The sequence below is a fragment of the Pleurodeles waltl genome, chromosome 1_2 (assembly GCF_031143425.1).
Source record: "Pleurodeles waltl isolate 20211129_DDA chromosome 1_2, aPleWal1.hap1.20221129, whole genome shotgun sequence".
Classification (NCBI taxonomy): domain Eukaryota; kingdom Metazoa; phylum Chordata; class Amphibia; order Caudata; family Salamandridae; genus Pleurodeles; species Pleurodeles waltl.
The window spans coordinates 1,284,637,429-1,284,654,274 of NC_090437.1; the positions used below are offsets into that span (position 1 = coordinate 1,284,637,429).

The 16,846-nt window shown below is 44.4% G+C and overlaps 1 protein-coding gene across 1 annotated transcript in view; it reads right to left on the bottom strand.

The window, feature by feature from the left end:
• The window catches only part of DNAAF9 (dynein axonemal assembly factor 9), a 597,478-nt gene that overhangs the window by 68,974 nt on the left and 511,658 nt on the right, over window positions 1-16,846 (bottom strand). Inside the window, exon 33 of the mRNA XM_069205040.1 lies at window positions 5,402-5,476. Within this exon, the coding sequence (XP_069061141.1) occupies window positions 5,402-5,476 (75 nt within the window). The remainder of the gene's footprint in view (window positions 1-5,401; window positions 5,477-16,846) is intronic.

Genomic DNA, 16,846 nt, shown 5'->3' on the forward strand with positions numbered 1-16,846 from the left:
AGGGACTATGGAAAGCTTCTGGGGGTGCCCCACAACAAATGACAAATAGTTAGTCATCCTGTTATAATTCTGCTCAGGGAATCTAGTTGAACGCGTGAACCCCCGGAAGATGAGTTGCAGTGATTCTCAAGTCTCTGGCTATCAGCCAATTCCAGATTGTCTGGGCTTTGTGAGACAATTGTCTGGCTCTTGTTCCCCCTTGATTGTTCAAATAGCAGATTGTTGTCGTGTTGTCTTGAAGGACGGGAGAAAAGCCTTCAGCACAAGTTGAACCGCATGTAGCTCAAGGAGATTGATTTTGTAAGTAATTTCCCTCCGAGACAGTGTTGCCTGAATCTTGAGATGATCCATGTGCGCTCCCCAACCGAACAGAGGTATCTGTTACTATTGTCTGAGAGGGAACCCCGTGATGTAAAGGCATCCCTTGCAGGGGATTGGTTAGGTAACGCCACCATTTCAGGGACTGTATTGCTTCCGGAGACAGAGAGATCTTGTCCTCCCAGTTCGCTGAACCTTGATTACACTGATCTTCCAGACACTCTTGAAGTGGTCTCGTGGAGATGGTGGTTCAGGGGCCAGCAAATTGCACTAGGCCATCGACCCTAGGCGAGATGACACTGCTCTCACTGTGGGATGGGAGACTTTTATTAGAGAGTTACACTTCAGACCGATGGACATCGGTCTCTACTGACCTGGAGAAAATGACTAGTTGTGACTGACATGCAGCCCTAGCTGATGGAGGACATTGTCATTTGACAATGGGCTTGGTCCTCTAGTCAAGTCATCTAGGTATGGGTAGACAAATATTTGGAGTTTCCCGCGATGTGCTGCGACAATTGCCATACATTTGCAGAATGTTCTGTGGGCTGATTTGAGGCAGGTGGGAAGTGTACCTTGGTAATGATCGGGACCCACTAAAAATCTCAGGAACTTGTGGTGTTTTCTGGCTATCAGAATATGAAAGTACGCATCCTAAAGGTCTATCGAGCAAAGCCAGTCTTCCATGATGGATTTGGGGATAAATTTGATGAAGTGAAAACAGTAGAAACTTTTCTTTTCTGATCCATTTGTTGGCAAGTTTGAGATTCAATATGGGCCTGAATTTGTTTGGAGGCTTCTTTTTCACCAAGAAATATCAGGATTCAATTCCTGTGCTTTGTTGTTTGTGAGGAACGATCTTCACCACTGGGTTGTGCAGCAGGATGTTGGCTTCCGATATTCAAATCTGCAGATGCTGGTTAGATAATTTTGGTGGAGGGCTGTTAAACTTGAGACAATACCCATTCCTTACAATATTCAAATCTCAAGCATCTGTTGTGATGGATTGCCACCCTACTAGGAAATGAGAAATAATTCTCTCTACCAGAGTGGGTAATGGAAGAAGGGGAAGGACAGACTCATTGTTTGAAGGCTTCCCTGCCTGGGCAGGTTGATAGGTAGATCTTCCTTTCCTTTAGGATGACGACATTGATGGTGTTGGAAAGGTATTTGCTTTTTGTTGCTGATGTTGACCTTGCAACCAGTGAAAGGTTTGAACACTCTGTGGGTAAAAATATCAGTTGTACGGTCTATTAAGCATGTTTACACTTTTTCAGGCCCACTGCTTCTAGTGTCTTCATTTCATTACATCGTCAGTATGGCTACCATATAAGGTGTTTCCAGAAAAGGTCAGATTAAGAATTCATTGTTTGGATTCCTGTTTCAAAGCCATTAAACGTAGCCAGGAATACCTTCAAAGGGCGAGGCCGTTGCACTATCCGTGTGCTGCTAGTAATGAGGTTTCTGCAACAGCACTGATGACCTGATTGGATACCATCATGTCCTCATTGAATACCTCAAGAAAATCTTCCCTTCGATCTCACGGGAGATGCTCGTCAAACTGCTGTAAAGATTCTCTTGAGGCTCTGTCGTAACTGCCCAGTAGAGCAGCTGCACTTGCTGCTTTCATTGTAGGGCCATTGTACCATACATCTTGCAACCTACAGAATCCAGTTTTCTACTCTCTGCTTTCCATGCCTAAAGGAACTGCAGAGGACGGAGCAGCAGAATGCACCTTTTTTGCATCTAGAGTTACTAGAGTCAGAGGTGGATCAGAACGGTGAAACAATGGGTCCTGCTTCAGAGGTCTATATTTTTTTTAAGCCGATTTGGTTGCAATTGATGTAAGGCATAGTTTAACTGAAGCTTCCAATAACCCCTGAATTAGAGACAGGAAAGATCTGGACACCGAGCATTGTTGGATTGTCTAAAAAATCACTGATGTAGTTGGTTGTGGGGTAGACAATGCCGAAGTTCTCCCTCGCCTCGACATCTTCACCATCTTCCCTTCGATGTCGACACAGCTCTCAACAGCAAACATTCAGGAACCCTACCTTGTCTCAATGACGATGCCCTCGACCTGAAACAATGTATTTTTTGCTGGTGCCTTCTCTTTTCAGATCTCCCATACCAGGAGTCTGTAGCGAAAGGTGGAAAAATCCTGGTAGAGGACTGACCCCCACCCCTCATCGCTCTCTTAATGTCCATACTTCAGATTGTGCCTACCTCTTCCTGTGTCTCTCCTCTGTTCCATGGAGGTGAATCTTCTCCCTTTCCCTCAGGGTGCATGTGGAAATGTTCCTGCAGTGTAAGCACTTGTCAGGGATGTGACTGTCGAAAGAGCAGATGATGTACACCTCATAAAGGTCTGATTTGGCCTTATTTTCACAGGCAGGACACTTGTCAAATAAAGATGGCATTTTATTTTACTAAAGGCACTTTTTTCTGTCAGAAAAAACCCAGAAAAGCACTGGTACAGATTAAATTTGTCGAGCGAAACAGTTGTCAAAAGTTTCCAATGAGACTTTTGATGGAAAAAAAAGCCAACAAAATGCTGAGCTCAGTGCCCCAGAATCCTGTCACCAGGAGGCAGAAAAACAGAACTTAAGCAATTTTCAGCTGCTGGGCATGATGAGATACTGGTGGTCTCTGGGCCCTTAAAGACGCAGATGCTGTTTTCATAGTTACATAAGAGCAGCATATGGTGCTACACTGTCCTCTATTCCTTTATGTTTTAAAAAAGGGTTTGTGAAAGAGATGTGCCTGTGAGTTGTACTTGACCTGAGAGGACTTTGGCAGCATTTCCAGAACCCCAGAGGAATATCTTTGTTCTCTACTCTCTACTGATGAAGGGCTAAACCCAGAAACACGTGTCTAGAGATATACGGCGATGTCTGCACCAACTTTGGTGAAAAACTACAGATAACTTTCAAGTAAGCTCTAACTGTGAACTGCATTTACCAGGATGCAAAGGGGCGAACTGTGCTGGGTTGTGAGGCAGTGTGCTCCCAACCCGATTTCCAGTTTAAAAGGCTCCCTTGAGCCAGTGAACTGAGAAGCTTTGGAGATGCACCTATGTGCCTGTGAGTGGTACCTGACCTGAGAGGATTTTGGCAGCATTTCTAGCAACCCTAGATGTTTCTTCTTTGTTTTCTACTCTCCCCTTATGAAGGGCTAAACCCAGAAACATGTGTCTAGAGATATACTGCAATGTCTGCACCAACTTTGGTGAAAAACTACAGATAACTTTCAAGCAAGCTCTAACTGTGAACTGCATTTACCAGGATGCAAAGCGGCGAACTGTGCCCCCTGGGATGTGAGGCAGTGTGCTCCCAACCACACTTCGTGCCACACCACTATCTTGACTTTAGATTGAATTAATAGTGTTAGTGTAACAATTCACATGGATGACTCTTCTCTCCACTCACATATCCACACATTACTTCCTCAATGTACCCACTTCCTTTCCCCGCATTAGAACTTGTCCATTACATCTCGGAACCAATTTAGGTTAGAATAGCCTTAAACAATTATCAAATTACAACGATTACTCAAGGGTGTAGATACCATTTGTCTTTGATCGGTTTGCCTTTCTCTTTCCTTTCTGTTTACCTTTGATTGTCACCACCATCTAAACATTAGACAATGCAGAGTTGAACAGCTAACTGTGCGTAACAATTATTATCTGGAGGACACGTACAACATAAATGTATAACATCGAAATAAAGAAATAATTGTTGTCAACCTCTCATGTATCCAAAGCGTGATGTAACCCACCCCTCATCCCTTTGGTTCGGCACTGACACACAGCTCAGACTCGCAAGATATGTAATGTGGCCCAGCACTAAGAATACACAGATTTGAATCATCACTTTAGGGTGCAAGTAAAAAGGCATGTACTCCACGACTACTGATCGGCCGGCACCAAACTGTTAATTCGTCATTGCCTGGCTATGAAGATAATAATCAAACTAGTCACAAGGGCTCCACTTTGAGACAATCAGTAAAGTCTAGAAGGGTTTCAAACTCTGCTGGGGAGAAATACTAATATCATCTGAAAAATGTACCAGGAAATGTGTGAAACAGGTACCTTGAGCAGAAAGGCATACCAGGTATGCCATATGCTGCAATTAAGAGCAGGACGGCACATGGGGACTACAAAGGTGACTTACAGGATACCTCTCTCCAGGCTTTCTCTGACCAACAGTCTGGTGAGCAAAAATGATAGGAGCAAGCATGCCATTAGCAAGCACCTGCAGTGTTGGCATAATCAAATCATGTCAATCTTTAGCTCTGTAAAATTACATTATGTGTAGTGTGCACTGCATTAAAAGATCTGGTTTTTCACATACATGCAATTTATCAAGCTACAACTCAAACTTACACAGAGTGTTGATGCATGGCACATAACAACAGTTCTTGCAAGTGCCAGAGGACTGTTTCTCGCATTTCTCACCAGCTGTTTAGGACCCCAGAGGAAATTAACTGGGAAGCTTACCCCCCAGTCAATTCCGTGATGATTGGTTAGTAGTATCAGAGTGAAACATGATTTTGCCCTTAATACAACTAGTGAACATAAAGTCTGTTTGATTCTGCTTGCAAAAATGTCCCCCTTTCCTTGAATGGGAATGGGGATGTATGCATGTCTAAGATTAGGCAGACATATTTTCAAGGTGTTTATTTAATTTAGAGAATTAAACCAGTCACTGCCTTTAAGAAAATCCAGCGTGTCCTGATTACACCCAATGGAAATGCAGCCCGGGGTATTCTGTAGGCACAAAACATGAGCACTCCAGTTGTCATATTTCCTACATCTCACCTAATACCATTAACAATACATTCAATTTGAGCGGTGCTTTACCCTAAATCACAGAGGACTGGTAGTACGTTATGTATCGTTTAGGTTAAGGTGGCATGTAGAGAACAAACCAGAATTCATGGCAACATGTTCAAACATGCGCATGTCTGTTTCCCGGCATTCAGACTTATTAATGTTTATTAAGTCTGTACAGCTGCTGAGGATACTTTAAAGACATGACAACCTATTGTAGTAAGTGCTGAATAAGAGTTTAAAATTGTTTACCTGAAAATGTAACTCTGCCCAAAATGTGGTAAACATTTCCAGAAAAAGGACTCAACTTGATACATGATTTAATTGCTGAAACAAAGAAGAGGTTATGATTACTTTTACAAAATGAACTTTCTACATCACGAGCTAGAAGAAAACACTAGTAGAGTGATTTGATTCACGGAATACATTCTTTAGAAAAACTACATTTCTCTTGCAGCAATTTGACGTCTAGAATTAAGTAGGTATTTTGCATGTACGTTTTTGAGGGTTAAGTGTTTGCATTATTTTGAAAACATTTACTGCTTTTTTGGCAAATACTGTATTCGTCCAGCATGCTTGATTCACACACCCGTTTAAACATATACTGGGCACCAGGGAAAGACCACAAATACAGATGGGTCAAAAAGAAAGCAGACTCCTAAGATGCTATGGTTTTGCATATTAAGGCAAACGTGATATTCATCGGGCAATCATCAACTCCTAATAGTAGACAAATATAGCTTCATCGGACTGACAACTCTTGAACTCAGTGAACGAGTCACAGCCTGGCTCTTGCTGAATGTCTCCAGCACGCTGTCTGCTTTTTCACCCAACAGCTTCTAACTACAGGATGGCTGGCCAGTTACTCTGGCTTGTAGATAACCTCAACAACATGTTGATGTGAGTCAAACTATGGAGCAACACAGTATTTCTCATAACCTTGGTATAATCAGTACAGAAAATCGTTCTTACAATCTGCTTCTAAACCGTATAAAGTACAAGATTTAGGAGAGTTTTGAAAAATCCTCCTACAGTAGTAATTCCAGTGCCTTTTCTGGTAGAGATTCCTCACCTTGTGAAATCAGTAACCTGATGTGAACTCTTCGGCAAATTCCTTAGGAGTCAACAGTTGGCATTCTGCAGCTCTGCGTTGGATCCTTTCCACTCCAGACACTATGTAGGGACCGATTTATGTGTCTCCTCCAGGCGTTATGCCCATCCCGCTAGACCCGGTTATCCAGTCAGTAATGCTGTGTGAATGTGTGGAGAACGTCTACACTGCAGCCTGGCAAATGTTCAGAACTGGCAAGCCAGCACAGTGGTGCAGCCTTCCCTCAGGTGAAGTGAGTGCACAAGCCTTCTGGGGGCTGTTTCTGCATCAGCCTCTAGCAAATCTTGATGCAGAGCCCAATTCAACTAGAGAAGGTGCTCCTTTGCACAGCTCTGCCTTTCTTAGCCCCAGAGCAACTGACGAATAGCTGATCTACCAGTTAGTAGTCTCTGGCTCCCTGTACAAAGAACCTAAGCACCCTCTTAAAGTCAAGGTAGTGGGGCCTTTCTTCCTCCTTGGAAGGAGGTGGTGGTGCATAGAAAGCTGGAATGGTGAAGGATTGCCCTTTGTGCAAGGGCGGGACTACCTCAAGCAGGAATGCTGCTTTTATCCAGAGGACTAATTTGTCCAGGAAGAAAGACGTATATGGTGGAACGACTGACAAATCCTGGTGTTCACTCACTTGCTTGGACGATATATGTTGATAAAAAAAGCTGTCTTGATAGTTAGGAGGTGAAAAGGACAACTGTGTAAAGGTTTGAAGGGAGTGCACATCCAGGAAGTGAGCACCAAATTAAGGTCCCCCTACTTCACCCCCCAAACAAAAGTGCCAAAAGTTAATTAATACTACATCAAGGAACTGCTGGGCTAGAGACAAACAAAACAGAACATCCTATAATTGTGCATTCAGGGGTTGAAAGTGTCAGGAAGAACACTGAGTAAGAAACATCTTGCAGCAACAGATTTTATGGCTGGACACTTGACTGCCAACCACATTAGGAGGAAGGTCAAAATCTATCAGCTATTGCCACTCAATCCCTGTGCATGGAGGTCTTAGTTGTGCAAGCTCAGGTGCAAAAGATGGATCTGCTGCTGCAACAGGATGTCCTCCGGAAGGGAATGTCAGATCAGAGGACAAATGCTCATGGCCAGACGTTCCGAGTACCAATCTCTTCTTACCCAATCCTAAGTCAGTAGGATGACATGGGCCAGGTCTCACTTGATCTTTTTCAGTAGTTTTGGGCCGAAGAGGAAGGGGCGGAAAGGTGTACAGGAGTCCCATCCTCCAATGCTGACAGAAGGGGTCTCTGAGGGGAAACTGGCTTGGAAACTCCAACACGTGAAAGTTTGGACCTCCCAGTGGCCACTTTCAATGCAACTGCCACTCGTGACCGCCTAGGCAACACCAGCTAAGTTTTTCTGCTCTGGTATTTAAAGATCCTCCCAGGTGCTAGGAAGTCAGAGAATGCCCTGACGATTTAGCCACTTCCACAGAAGCAATGTTTCCTGGCACTGAACCCAAGACCCCAAGCCTCCCTGCTTATTGCAATATCGTACAGTGGTCGCATTGTCTGTGAGAATCTGAACCTGCTCGCCTTTTATGGCCAGAAGGAATGCCTTCATTGCCAAATGAATCACTCGCAACGCCAGCACATGGCGGAGTTCGGGTTTATTGGGACTGTCCTGTCCCTTTGCGATGTCCTCCCGATCGTCCAACGGCCGCCTCTCCCCAAGGTATGGGTCCTTTTCCTCCTCGTTTCCTCCGTGGTTTAGATGCTCTGCAATCTCGGTTTCTTGCTCCTTAGCGTCCTCCTCTTCTTCTGTGACCCCCGTGTGTAGTCTTTCTTTGCTTTTTAATCTCTCGGGAACCCGGGTATCCGGGTTCCCGGCGTCTGCAGTGTTTTTTTCCCCTGTATGTCCTGCTTGTCGTCCTTTATCAGGTACATGCACGGGAATCCGGATGTCTGGAACCCAGTTTCACTATACGCGGTTATGCCAAGAGCTTCGGATCGCGGTTCTGCTCCGGCATCGGTCTGTAATGTAGCCGGGAAGGTCTTCACCCAGCTACACCTCCCTTCCCAAGGACGGGACTGATACAGTTCCGTTGGACCAGGCTCAGGAAAGCGGGATAAATAATCAGCAGCATACTGGAGATCACTTGGAATGTGACGGACCTGAAAAGAAAATAGTTGGAGTTCCATAAACAATCTGAGTATGCGTGCGTTGGTGGCCAACCAAGTGAGAGGTGCATTGCATGTATACAGAATAAAGGGATGTCCTAATAAGTAGTATTGGAGATTCTCAATGGCCCATTTGATGGCGAGACACTCGCTCGATTATTGGATAATGCCATTCCCTAGGTAACAATTTCCTACTAATAAATAGAATGGGATGGTTATGGCCATCCTCGTCTTTTTGAGACAGTACTGCTCCTAATCCAACGTCTGAGGCATCTTTTTGAAGGTAAACGGTTTTAGTAAAATCGGGACACTTTAATACTGGTTCATTAGTGAGGCAGTGCTTAAGGCGTTGAAAGCTAGATAGCTGTCAAAGCTGATAGATTGGATGGCTGGGTTTTTTGTAAGAGGTCTGTATAGGTTGCGGCTAATGTGGAATATCGGGGTATAAATCGTTGGTAATAGCCTATTAAACCCAAAAAGGAACAAAGTTCTTCCTTTGTTGTTGGAATGGGTACCTGTTGGATGGCCTCTACTTTATTTTTGTGAGGTCGTAGCTGTCCCTTCCCTATAAAATATCCGAGGTATGCTATGTGATCATGGGTCAGATGAAATTTTTTGGGATTCGCAGTAAGACCTGCTGAGTATAGAACATGAAAAACACGGTTTAGATGTTTAAAATGATCTTCCCACGTTTCGCTAAAGATCACTATATCATTGAGATAGGCGGCTGCGCAGTCTTGGAGGGGTCTTAAGAGGTGGTCCATTAACCTTTGAAAGGTAGCCGGAGCACCATGTGGGCCAAACGGAAGTACAGTGAATTGGTAAAGCCCTGAGGGTGTTGAGAAAGCAGTCTTTTCTCGGTCTGCTGGAGCTAGAGGTATCTGCCAATACCCCTTGGTTAGATCGAGAGTTGACTTATATCGGGCCTTGCCTAGTTTCTCGAGCAGGTCGTCAACTCTTGGAATGGGGTATGTATCAAAGAGGGATATGGCATTCAATCGATGAAAGTCAATACAGAAACAGACTGAACCATCTGGTTCCGGTACTAATACGACAGGTGAACACCAAGGGCTGACAGATGGTTCTATCACTTTCATTTGTAACATGGTCTTTACTTCTTGTTCAATTAGATGTCGGCAGGCCTCTGGGATGCGGTAGGGTCGTAGCCGTACTATTTGACTCTCCGGGGTTCTAATATGATGTTGGATTAAGTTTGTTTTACTGGGTTTTCCTGAAAAGAAGCTATTATTTTGAGATCTGTCTTTGTTGGTGTTCTGTGATATTGGGATTAATTTGGGGCCGTTCTAAGGATGTATCCGAGTTGATGGGACATAATTCAATATCTAAGGATTTCTCGGGTGTTATCAGAAAACATGTAGCTGTAGGGGTTACCAACGTAGTGGGCTCTTCCCACTTCCTTAGCAGGTTGATATGATAAATTTGTACCCGTTTTGGATTCTTTGATAATTCTATGAGGTAGGTAACAGGAGAGACTGGTTTTAATACTGTATAGGGCCCCTGCCATTTGGCTAATAGTTTATTGTCGGAACTGGGAAGTAGTATGAGAACTTTATCATTGGGTTGTAGACTTCTTGTTTTCGTACCCTGATCGTAATACTTTTTTTGTTTGCTTTGGGCTTTCTCCATATGTCTGCGTACATCGTCCCATACTGTTTGTAATTGGGACTTAAGTTCATGCATATAGTCTATAATAAGGATTTTTCACTTTCTTCTTCTTCTTCTTCCCATATCTCAGCCGCCATATCTAACAAACTACGGGGTTGACGCACAAAGACGAGTTCGAAAGGACTATGTCCTGTAGAGGCTTGTTCATGGGACCTGATTGTGTAGAGAACCAGTGGGAGTTTTCGGTCCCAGTCCCGTCCTGATTCTGATACGGTTTTCTTTAACAATGATTTTATTGTACGATTATATCTTTCAACTAGGCCATCGGTTTGGGGATGATATACCGAGGTTTTGAGTTGTTTGACTCCTAAAGCCTTACAGATATGTGCCATCAAGGATGACATGAACGGTGTGCCTTGATCCATTAAGATTTAATTGGGAAATCCAACCCTGGCAAAGAAGCTAATCATGGCTTTGGCTACATTTCTGTTTGTCATACTAGTGAGAGATATGGCTTATGGATATCTGGTAGCGTAGTCAACGAGGACCAAAATGTATGTATGTCCCTTTGTGGAGGGGAGGAGAGGGCCTATCAAGTCCATTCCAACTCTAGAAAAGGGAATGTCTATTATTGGTAAGGGTTGTAATGGTGCTTTTCTCTGGGGTCCTGGGTCTACTAGTTGGCATTTGGGACACTGGGTACAGTACCGTTGGATATGTGCATATACTCCCGGCCAATAAAACAGGCTTAATAAATATTCTTCAGTTTGTGTCCCCCTCCCGGTTGATTGTGAGCAAGATAGAGCACCTGTGTACGGTAGGGTTCTGGGACCACTAGTTGTCTTTTCTCACTATTATCATGTCTGATGACTCGGTATATGAGGTTTTTGTAAATAAGAAAATAGGGGCCCACCTCGCCTGTACTTTCTGTCTTAGCTGCTTTCCATGCATTTTGGAGAGAAGGATCCTCCCGTTGACTGCTCCAGAAGGATGGCAATGGGGTTGGGATAGTGCCCAAGACCTTCCCTGGGTTCTCTTTCTTCTCTTGTGTCCATAGAGCTGTTTTTCGCACCTCTTCTCTCGTTTAGTAGGTCTATAACGGATATGTGCACTCTCTATTGGGCTCTCTGAAAAGGGAGCCTCGGCCCACCAAGAGTCTGGTTGGATTCTGACCTTTACTCTCCGTAACACTTCCGGGAAGTGGATATAGTCGGTCCCTAAGATACAGTCTTTGACCAGGCAGTCCATTACTCCCATTGGAACCACTTCCTGTCTCCCTTCCCACTCTACCTGAACGGAGGCCAGGGGATACTCTCTTGTCCCCGTGGTTACAACATATGGAAACCCATTGTGATGGCTGGTCTCCCTGGAAGTCTATCACATCAGTTCTGAGGACGGACTGACTACATCCTGAATCTATCAGGGCTGTAATGGATTTTCCGTTGACTTTATATCCTGCATATATCTGGGACTACTTCACCCTGTGCATAGGACTCTTCCCCTAGTAATCCCTATTTCCATAGGTTCTGTTTTATCCTCTTTGCAAGGACATAGCCACGCTATATGTCCCTATTCACCACAACTGTAGCATTGAGGTTGCTGCATAGGAGATCTTTCATTCGCTGTGGATAAATTAATGTCCTCCCCAGTTTTTCGGGGTAAGCACCGAGCAGGTACTGACTGAGGTCAGGTTAACGGACTTGTCATTTTAGAGGTTCCACTCTTAAACTCAGTCAGTCTGTGATAGGCACAGGCCAGGTCCACAGCCATAGTCGTGTCGACATTAGGGTGCTGTCGTATCCAACTACGGGTGAGTGGAGGAAGGGATTCCAAGTACTGTTCCAGGATGACCGCCTTTATAACATCTTCCCTTTCTGTTCCTATGGGGCCTAACCATTTGAGTCCCAGGTCTTTTACTTTAGAATATAATGTCCGGGGGTCTTGGGTAGGGTCCCATGTAATTTTCCTAAATCGTAGACGGTAATACTCCGCGTCATGTCCTACCCTCTCCAGGATACTCTTTTTGATATCTTTATATGGAGTCGTCCCATCCGGATTGGCTGCCTGATAGGCTGTTTGTAGGATACCTGTTAGTAAGGGGGCCGCGTATTGACCACATCGTTCTTCAGGCCATTGGGCGGAGGAAGCCACTCTTTCAAAGTTTGTAAAAAATACATCGGGGTCCTCCCTCTCTTGGTACTTTTGGAGGACCTAGCTAGGTACGTTAGGGTGGAGCTTACTAGCCGCGATGGTGTCTCAAAGTTTGTAGGGCTGTTTCGTGGGCCAACTGATTGTTCGCCAGGATGGTGGCCTGGCTTTTTAGTGCATTCTGGAGAGCCTCTCTGTCCTCCTTGGCTTCTCTCTGTTCTGCCTCCCACACCAATTGAAGATGGCGTTGTCCTTCGGCCAGTTGCTGTATCATGTCTTCCAACGTGGGCTTTACTTACATTTTGTCCTCCCGTGATCTGTCATCTATGGCTATGTCAAATCCATCCCACTTCCGACACCACTGTGGCCGTGGGTATAGCGATAGGGAGTAAAACAATACTCAGGTGGTGGATGTATACAGGTGCATTTATTGTGAAATAATTATGGTTTTTATAATAATCAGTATCTAGAGTCTTTCCAGCTGTTGATCTGAGCGAGAGAGAGAGCGAGCAAGATAGATAGATATTGGGGTGAATGGCAATAAGGAAAGTAGAGATGAATGTACAGGATCACGAGAGTCTAGTGGTTTCACCTCTGTGTGTGTCAAATCTACTTTAAGTGAGAAAAATAAAAATCACTCTGTCACCTACTCTGTGGAATTCCCTTTCAAACTTCCACCTCCCTCCTCCTCTCTCCCTATCCCTCTCCTCCACCCTTCCTACCATATAACGTAATTTTCCCCTTAGGCAGGACCGTACCTGCTGTAGCCACGTCCCTCCAGGGACGTGGTGGAGTTTGGGTTTATTGGGACTGTCCTGTCTCTTTGCGATGTACTCCTGACCGTCAAACGGCGCCTCTCCCCAAGGTATGGGTCCTTTTCCTCCTCGTTTCCTCCTTAGATGCTCTGCAATCTTGGTTTCTTGCTCCTTAGCGTCCTCCTCTTCTTCCGCGACCCCCACATGTAGTCTTTCTTTGCTTTTTCATCTCTCGGGAACCCGGATATCCGGATTCATCCGAGTCCGAACCCTGGATGGATATCCGCATCTCTTCTTCCTCTGCGTCGAGATGTTTTGACTGTTTTGACGCCATCTGTAACCGTCTTGCGGGTCAATCTCTTAAGGTCTTCTTGGATCGAAACGCTCTGCAGGCCTCACAAGTATCCTCTCTGTGTTCAGGCGATAAACACAGGTTACAGACCCGATGCTGGTCTGTGTAAGGATACTTGGCGTGGCACTTCGGACAGAAACGGAAAGGGGTCCGGTCCATTAGTTCTTTGTTGACAGGTGTGGTCGGGCCGACCAGGCCCTGATTAAGTGCGGAAGGCCCAAAGGGCCGCCGAAGCGGTCTTGCTGTCGGTGCCGATGTGATGATACTAAACAGGTTCCAAAGGCAAACAATACAGACAAATTTTTAGAATTTTCTAAGTTTCCCCGATTCGAATTACGGAGCGAAGAGGAACACGTCCGAACCCGATGGCGGAAAGAAAACAATCTAAGATGGAGTCGACGCCCATGCACAATGGAGCCGAAAGGGAGGAGTCACTCGGTCCCGTGACTCGAAAAGACTTCTTAGAAGAAAAACAACTTGTAACACTCCGAGCCCAACACTCAATGGAAGGTTAATGCACAGCATGTGTATCTGCAGCTACACATGATATATATATATATATATATATATATATATATATATATATATATATATATATATATATATTTATTTTATGGAAAATGTCACTTACCCAGGGTACATCTGTTCGTGGCATTAGTCGCTGCAGATTCACATGCTGTGCACAGTCCGCCATCTGGTGTTGGGCTCGGAGTGTTACAAGTTGTTTTTCTTCGAAGGAGTCTTTTCGAGTCACGAGACCGAGGGACTCCTCCCATTTCGACTCCATTGTGCATGGGCGTCGACTCCATCTTAGATTGTTTTCCCCGCAGAGGGTGAGGTAGGAGTTGTGTATGCTAGTAATAGTGCCCATGCAATGGAGTGAATACGTATGTACATAATGAAGCTTAAAGTAATATATTTACAAATATACAAATGTTCAAGATCTACTTCTAAACGGCTACGGGCTGCCAGGGAGGCGGGTGGGCGCATGTGAATCTGCAGCGACTAATGCCACGAACAGATGTACACTGGGTAAGTGACATTTTCCGTTCAATGGCATGTGTAGCTGCAGATACACATGCTGTGCATAGACTAGTAAGCAGTTATCTCCCCAAAAGCGGTGGTTCAGCCTGTAGGAGTTGAAGTAGTTTGAAATAATGTTCTTAGTACAGCTTGACCTACTGTGGCCTGTTGTGCAGTTAACACATCCACACAGTAGTGCTTGGTAAATGTATGAGCCGTAGACCATGTGGCTGCCTTATATAGTTCAGTCATTGGTATGTTTTCTAGAAAGCCCATGGTGGCACCCTTCTTTCTAGTGGAGTGTGCCTTTGGTGTAATAGGCAGTTCTCTTTTTGCTTTTATATAACAGGTTTAAATGCACTTACCTATCCATCTAGCAATGCCTTGTTTGGATATTGGATTCCCTGTATGAGGTTTTTGGAAAGCAACAAACAATTGTTTTGTTTTACAAATTTGTTTGGTTCTATCAATGTAGTACATTAGCGCTCTTTTGATGTCTAATGTATGTAGTGCTCTTTCAGCTATAGAATCTGGTTCTGGGAAGAACACTGGGAGTTCCACTGTTTGATTTAAGTGGAACGGTGATATGACTTTAGGTAAGAATTTAGGATTTGTGCGTAGAACTACTTTATGTTTGTGTATCTGTATAAAGGGTTCTTGTATGGTAAAGGCTTGTATTTCACTTACTCTTCTGAGAGATGTAATAGCTATTAGAAAGGCTACTTTCCATGTTAAGTACTGTATCTCACATGAGTGCATGGGTTCAAATGGTGGACCCATGAGTCGTGTTAATACGATGTTGAGGTTCCACGAAGGAACTGGTGGTGTTCTTGGTGGGATAATCCTTTTCAGACCCTCCATAAATGCTTTTATGACTGGGATTCTGAATAATGAAGTTGGATGCTATTAGGCGAATGTGGTTGTGAATCGCCCAATGCCATATCTTTTGAGCTAAGAAACACAATTGTGTCGAGTGTGTCCCTCCCTGTTTGTTCAGATAATACATTCTTGTCATGTTGTCTGTTTTGACAAGAATGTGTTTGTGGGTTATTAGTGGTTGAAATGCTTTCAATGCTAGAAATACTGCTAGTAGTTCTAAGTGATTTATATGAAGTTGTTTCTGTTGAGTGTCTCATTGTCCCTGGATGCTGTGTTGGTTGAGGTGTGCTCCCCACCCTACCATGGAAGCATCTGTTGTGATCACGTATTGAGGCACTGGGTCTTGGAAAGGCCGCCCTTGGTTTAAATTTATAGTATTCCAACATTGAAGCTAGGTGTATGTGTGGCGGTCTATCAACACTAGATCTTGAAGTTGACCCTGTGCTTGTGACCATTGTGATGCTAGGCACTGTTGTAAGGGCCGCATGTGTAATCTTGCGTTTGGGACAATGGCTATGCATGAGGACATCATGCCTAGTAGTTTCATCACTAATTTTACCTGGAATCTTTGGTTTGGGTGCATGGCCTGTATTACATTTTGGAATGCCTGTACCCTTTGTGGACTTGGAGTGGCAATCCCTTTTTTTGTGTTGATTGTTGCTCCTAAGTACTGTTGTATTTGACACGGCTGTAGGTGTGATTTTTGGTAGTTGAGTGAGAACCCTAGATTGTGAAGGGTTTCTATAACGTATTTTGTGTGTTGAGAACACCGTTATTGCGTATTGGTTTTGATTAACCAATCGTCCAGATACGGGAACACATGTATTTGCTGTCTTCTGATATGGGCTGCCACTACGGCAAGGCATTTTGTAAAGACTCTTGGCGCTGTTGTTAGCCCGAATGGCAACACTTTGAACTGGTAATGTACCCCTTGGATTACAAACCTTAAGTATTTTCTGTGGGAAGGATGTATGGGTATATGGAAATACGCATCCTTGAGGTCTAATGTTGTCATGTAGTCTTGTTGTTTGAGCAAGGGGATTACGTCTTGAAGTGTCACCATGTGAAAGTGATCTGATTTGATGTAAAGATTTAGTGTTCTGAGATCTAAGATAGGTCTTAGAGTTTTGTCTTTTTTGGGTATGAGAAAGTACAGGGAGTAAACACCCGTTCCTTTCTGATGATTGGGTACTAGTTCTATTGCGTCTTTTTGTAACAACGATTGGACCTCCAGTTGTAATAGATCCATGTGTTGTTTGGATATGTTGTGTGTTTTCGGTGGGACATCTGGAGGGAATTGTAGGAATTCTATGCAATAACCATGTTGGATAATGGCTAGGACCCACGTGTCTGTTATTTCCTCCCAGTTTTGGTAAAAATGTGCTAGTCTCCCCCCCACTGGTGTTATGTGTTGGGGATTTGTGACACTGGAGTCACTGTTTATTTTGCGGTGTCTTGGGACTTTGGAACTTCCCTCTAGTTTTAGGGAACTGTCCCCCTCTGTATTGTCCCCGAAAACTTCCCCTCTGATACTGGCTCTGGTATGTCGGCCTTGTTTGTGAGGTTGAGGGTTCTGTGCTCTGTCCCCGAAACCCCCCTCTGAACTGTGTTTTGCGAAATGTGCCTCTGCTCTGTGGGGAGTAGAGTGCGCCCATGGCCTTGGCCGTATGGGTGTCCTTTTTA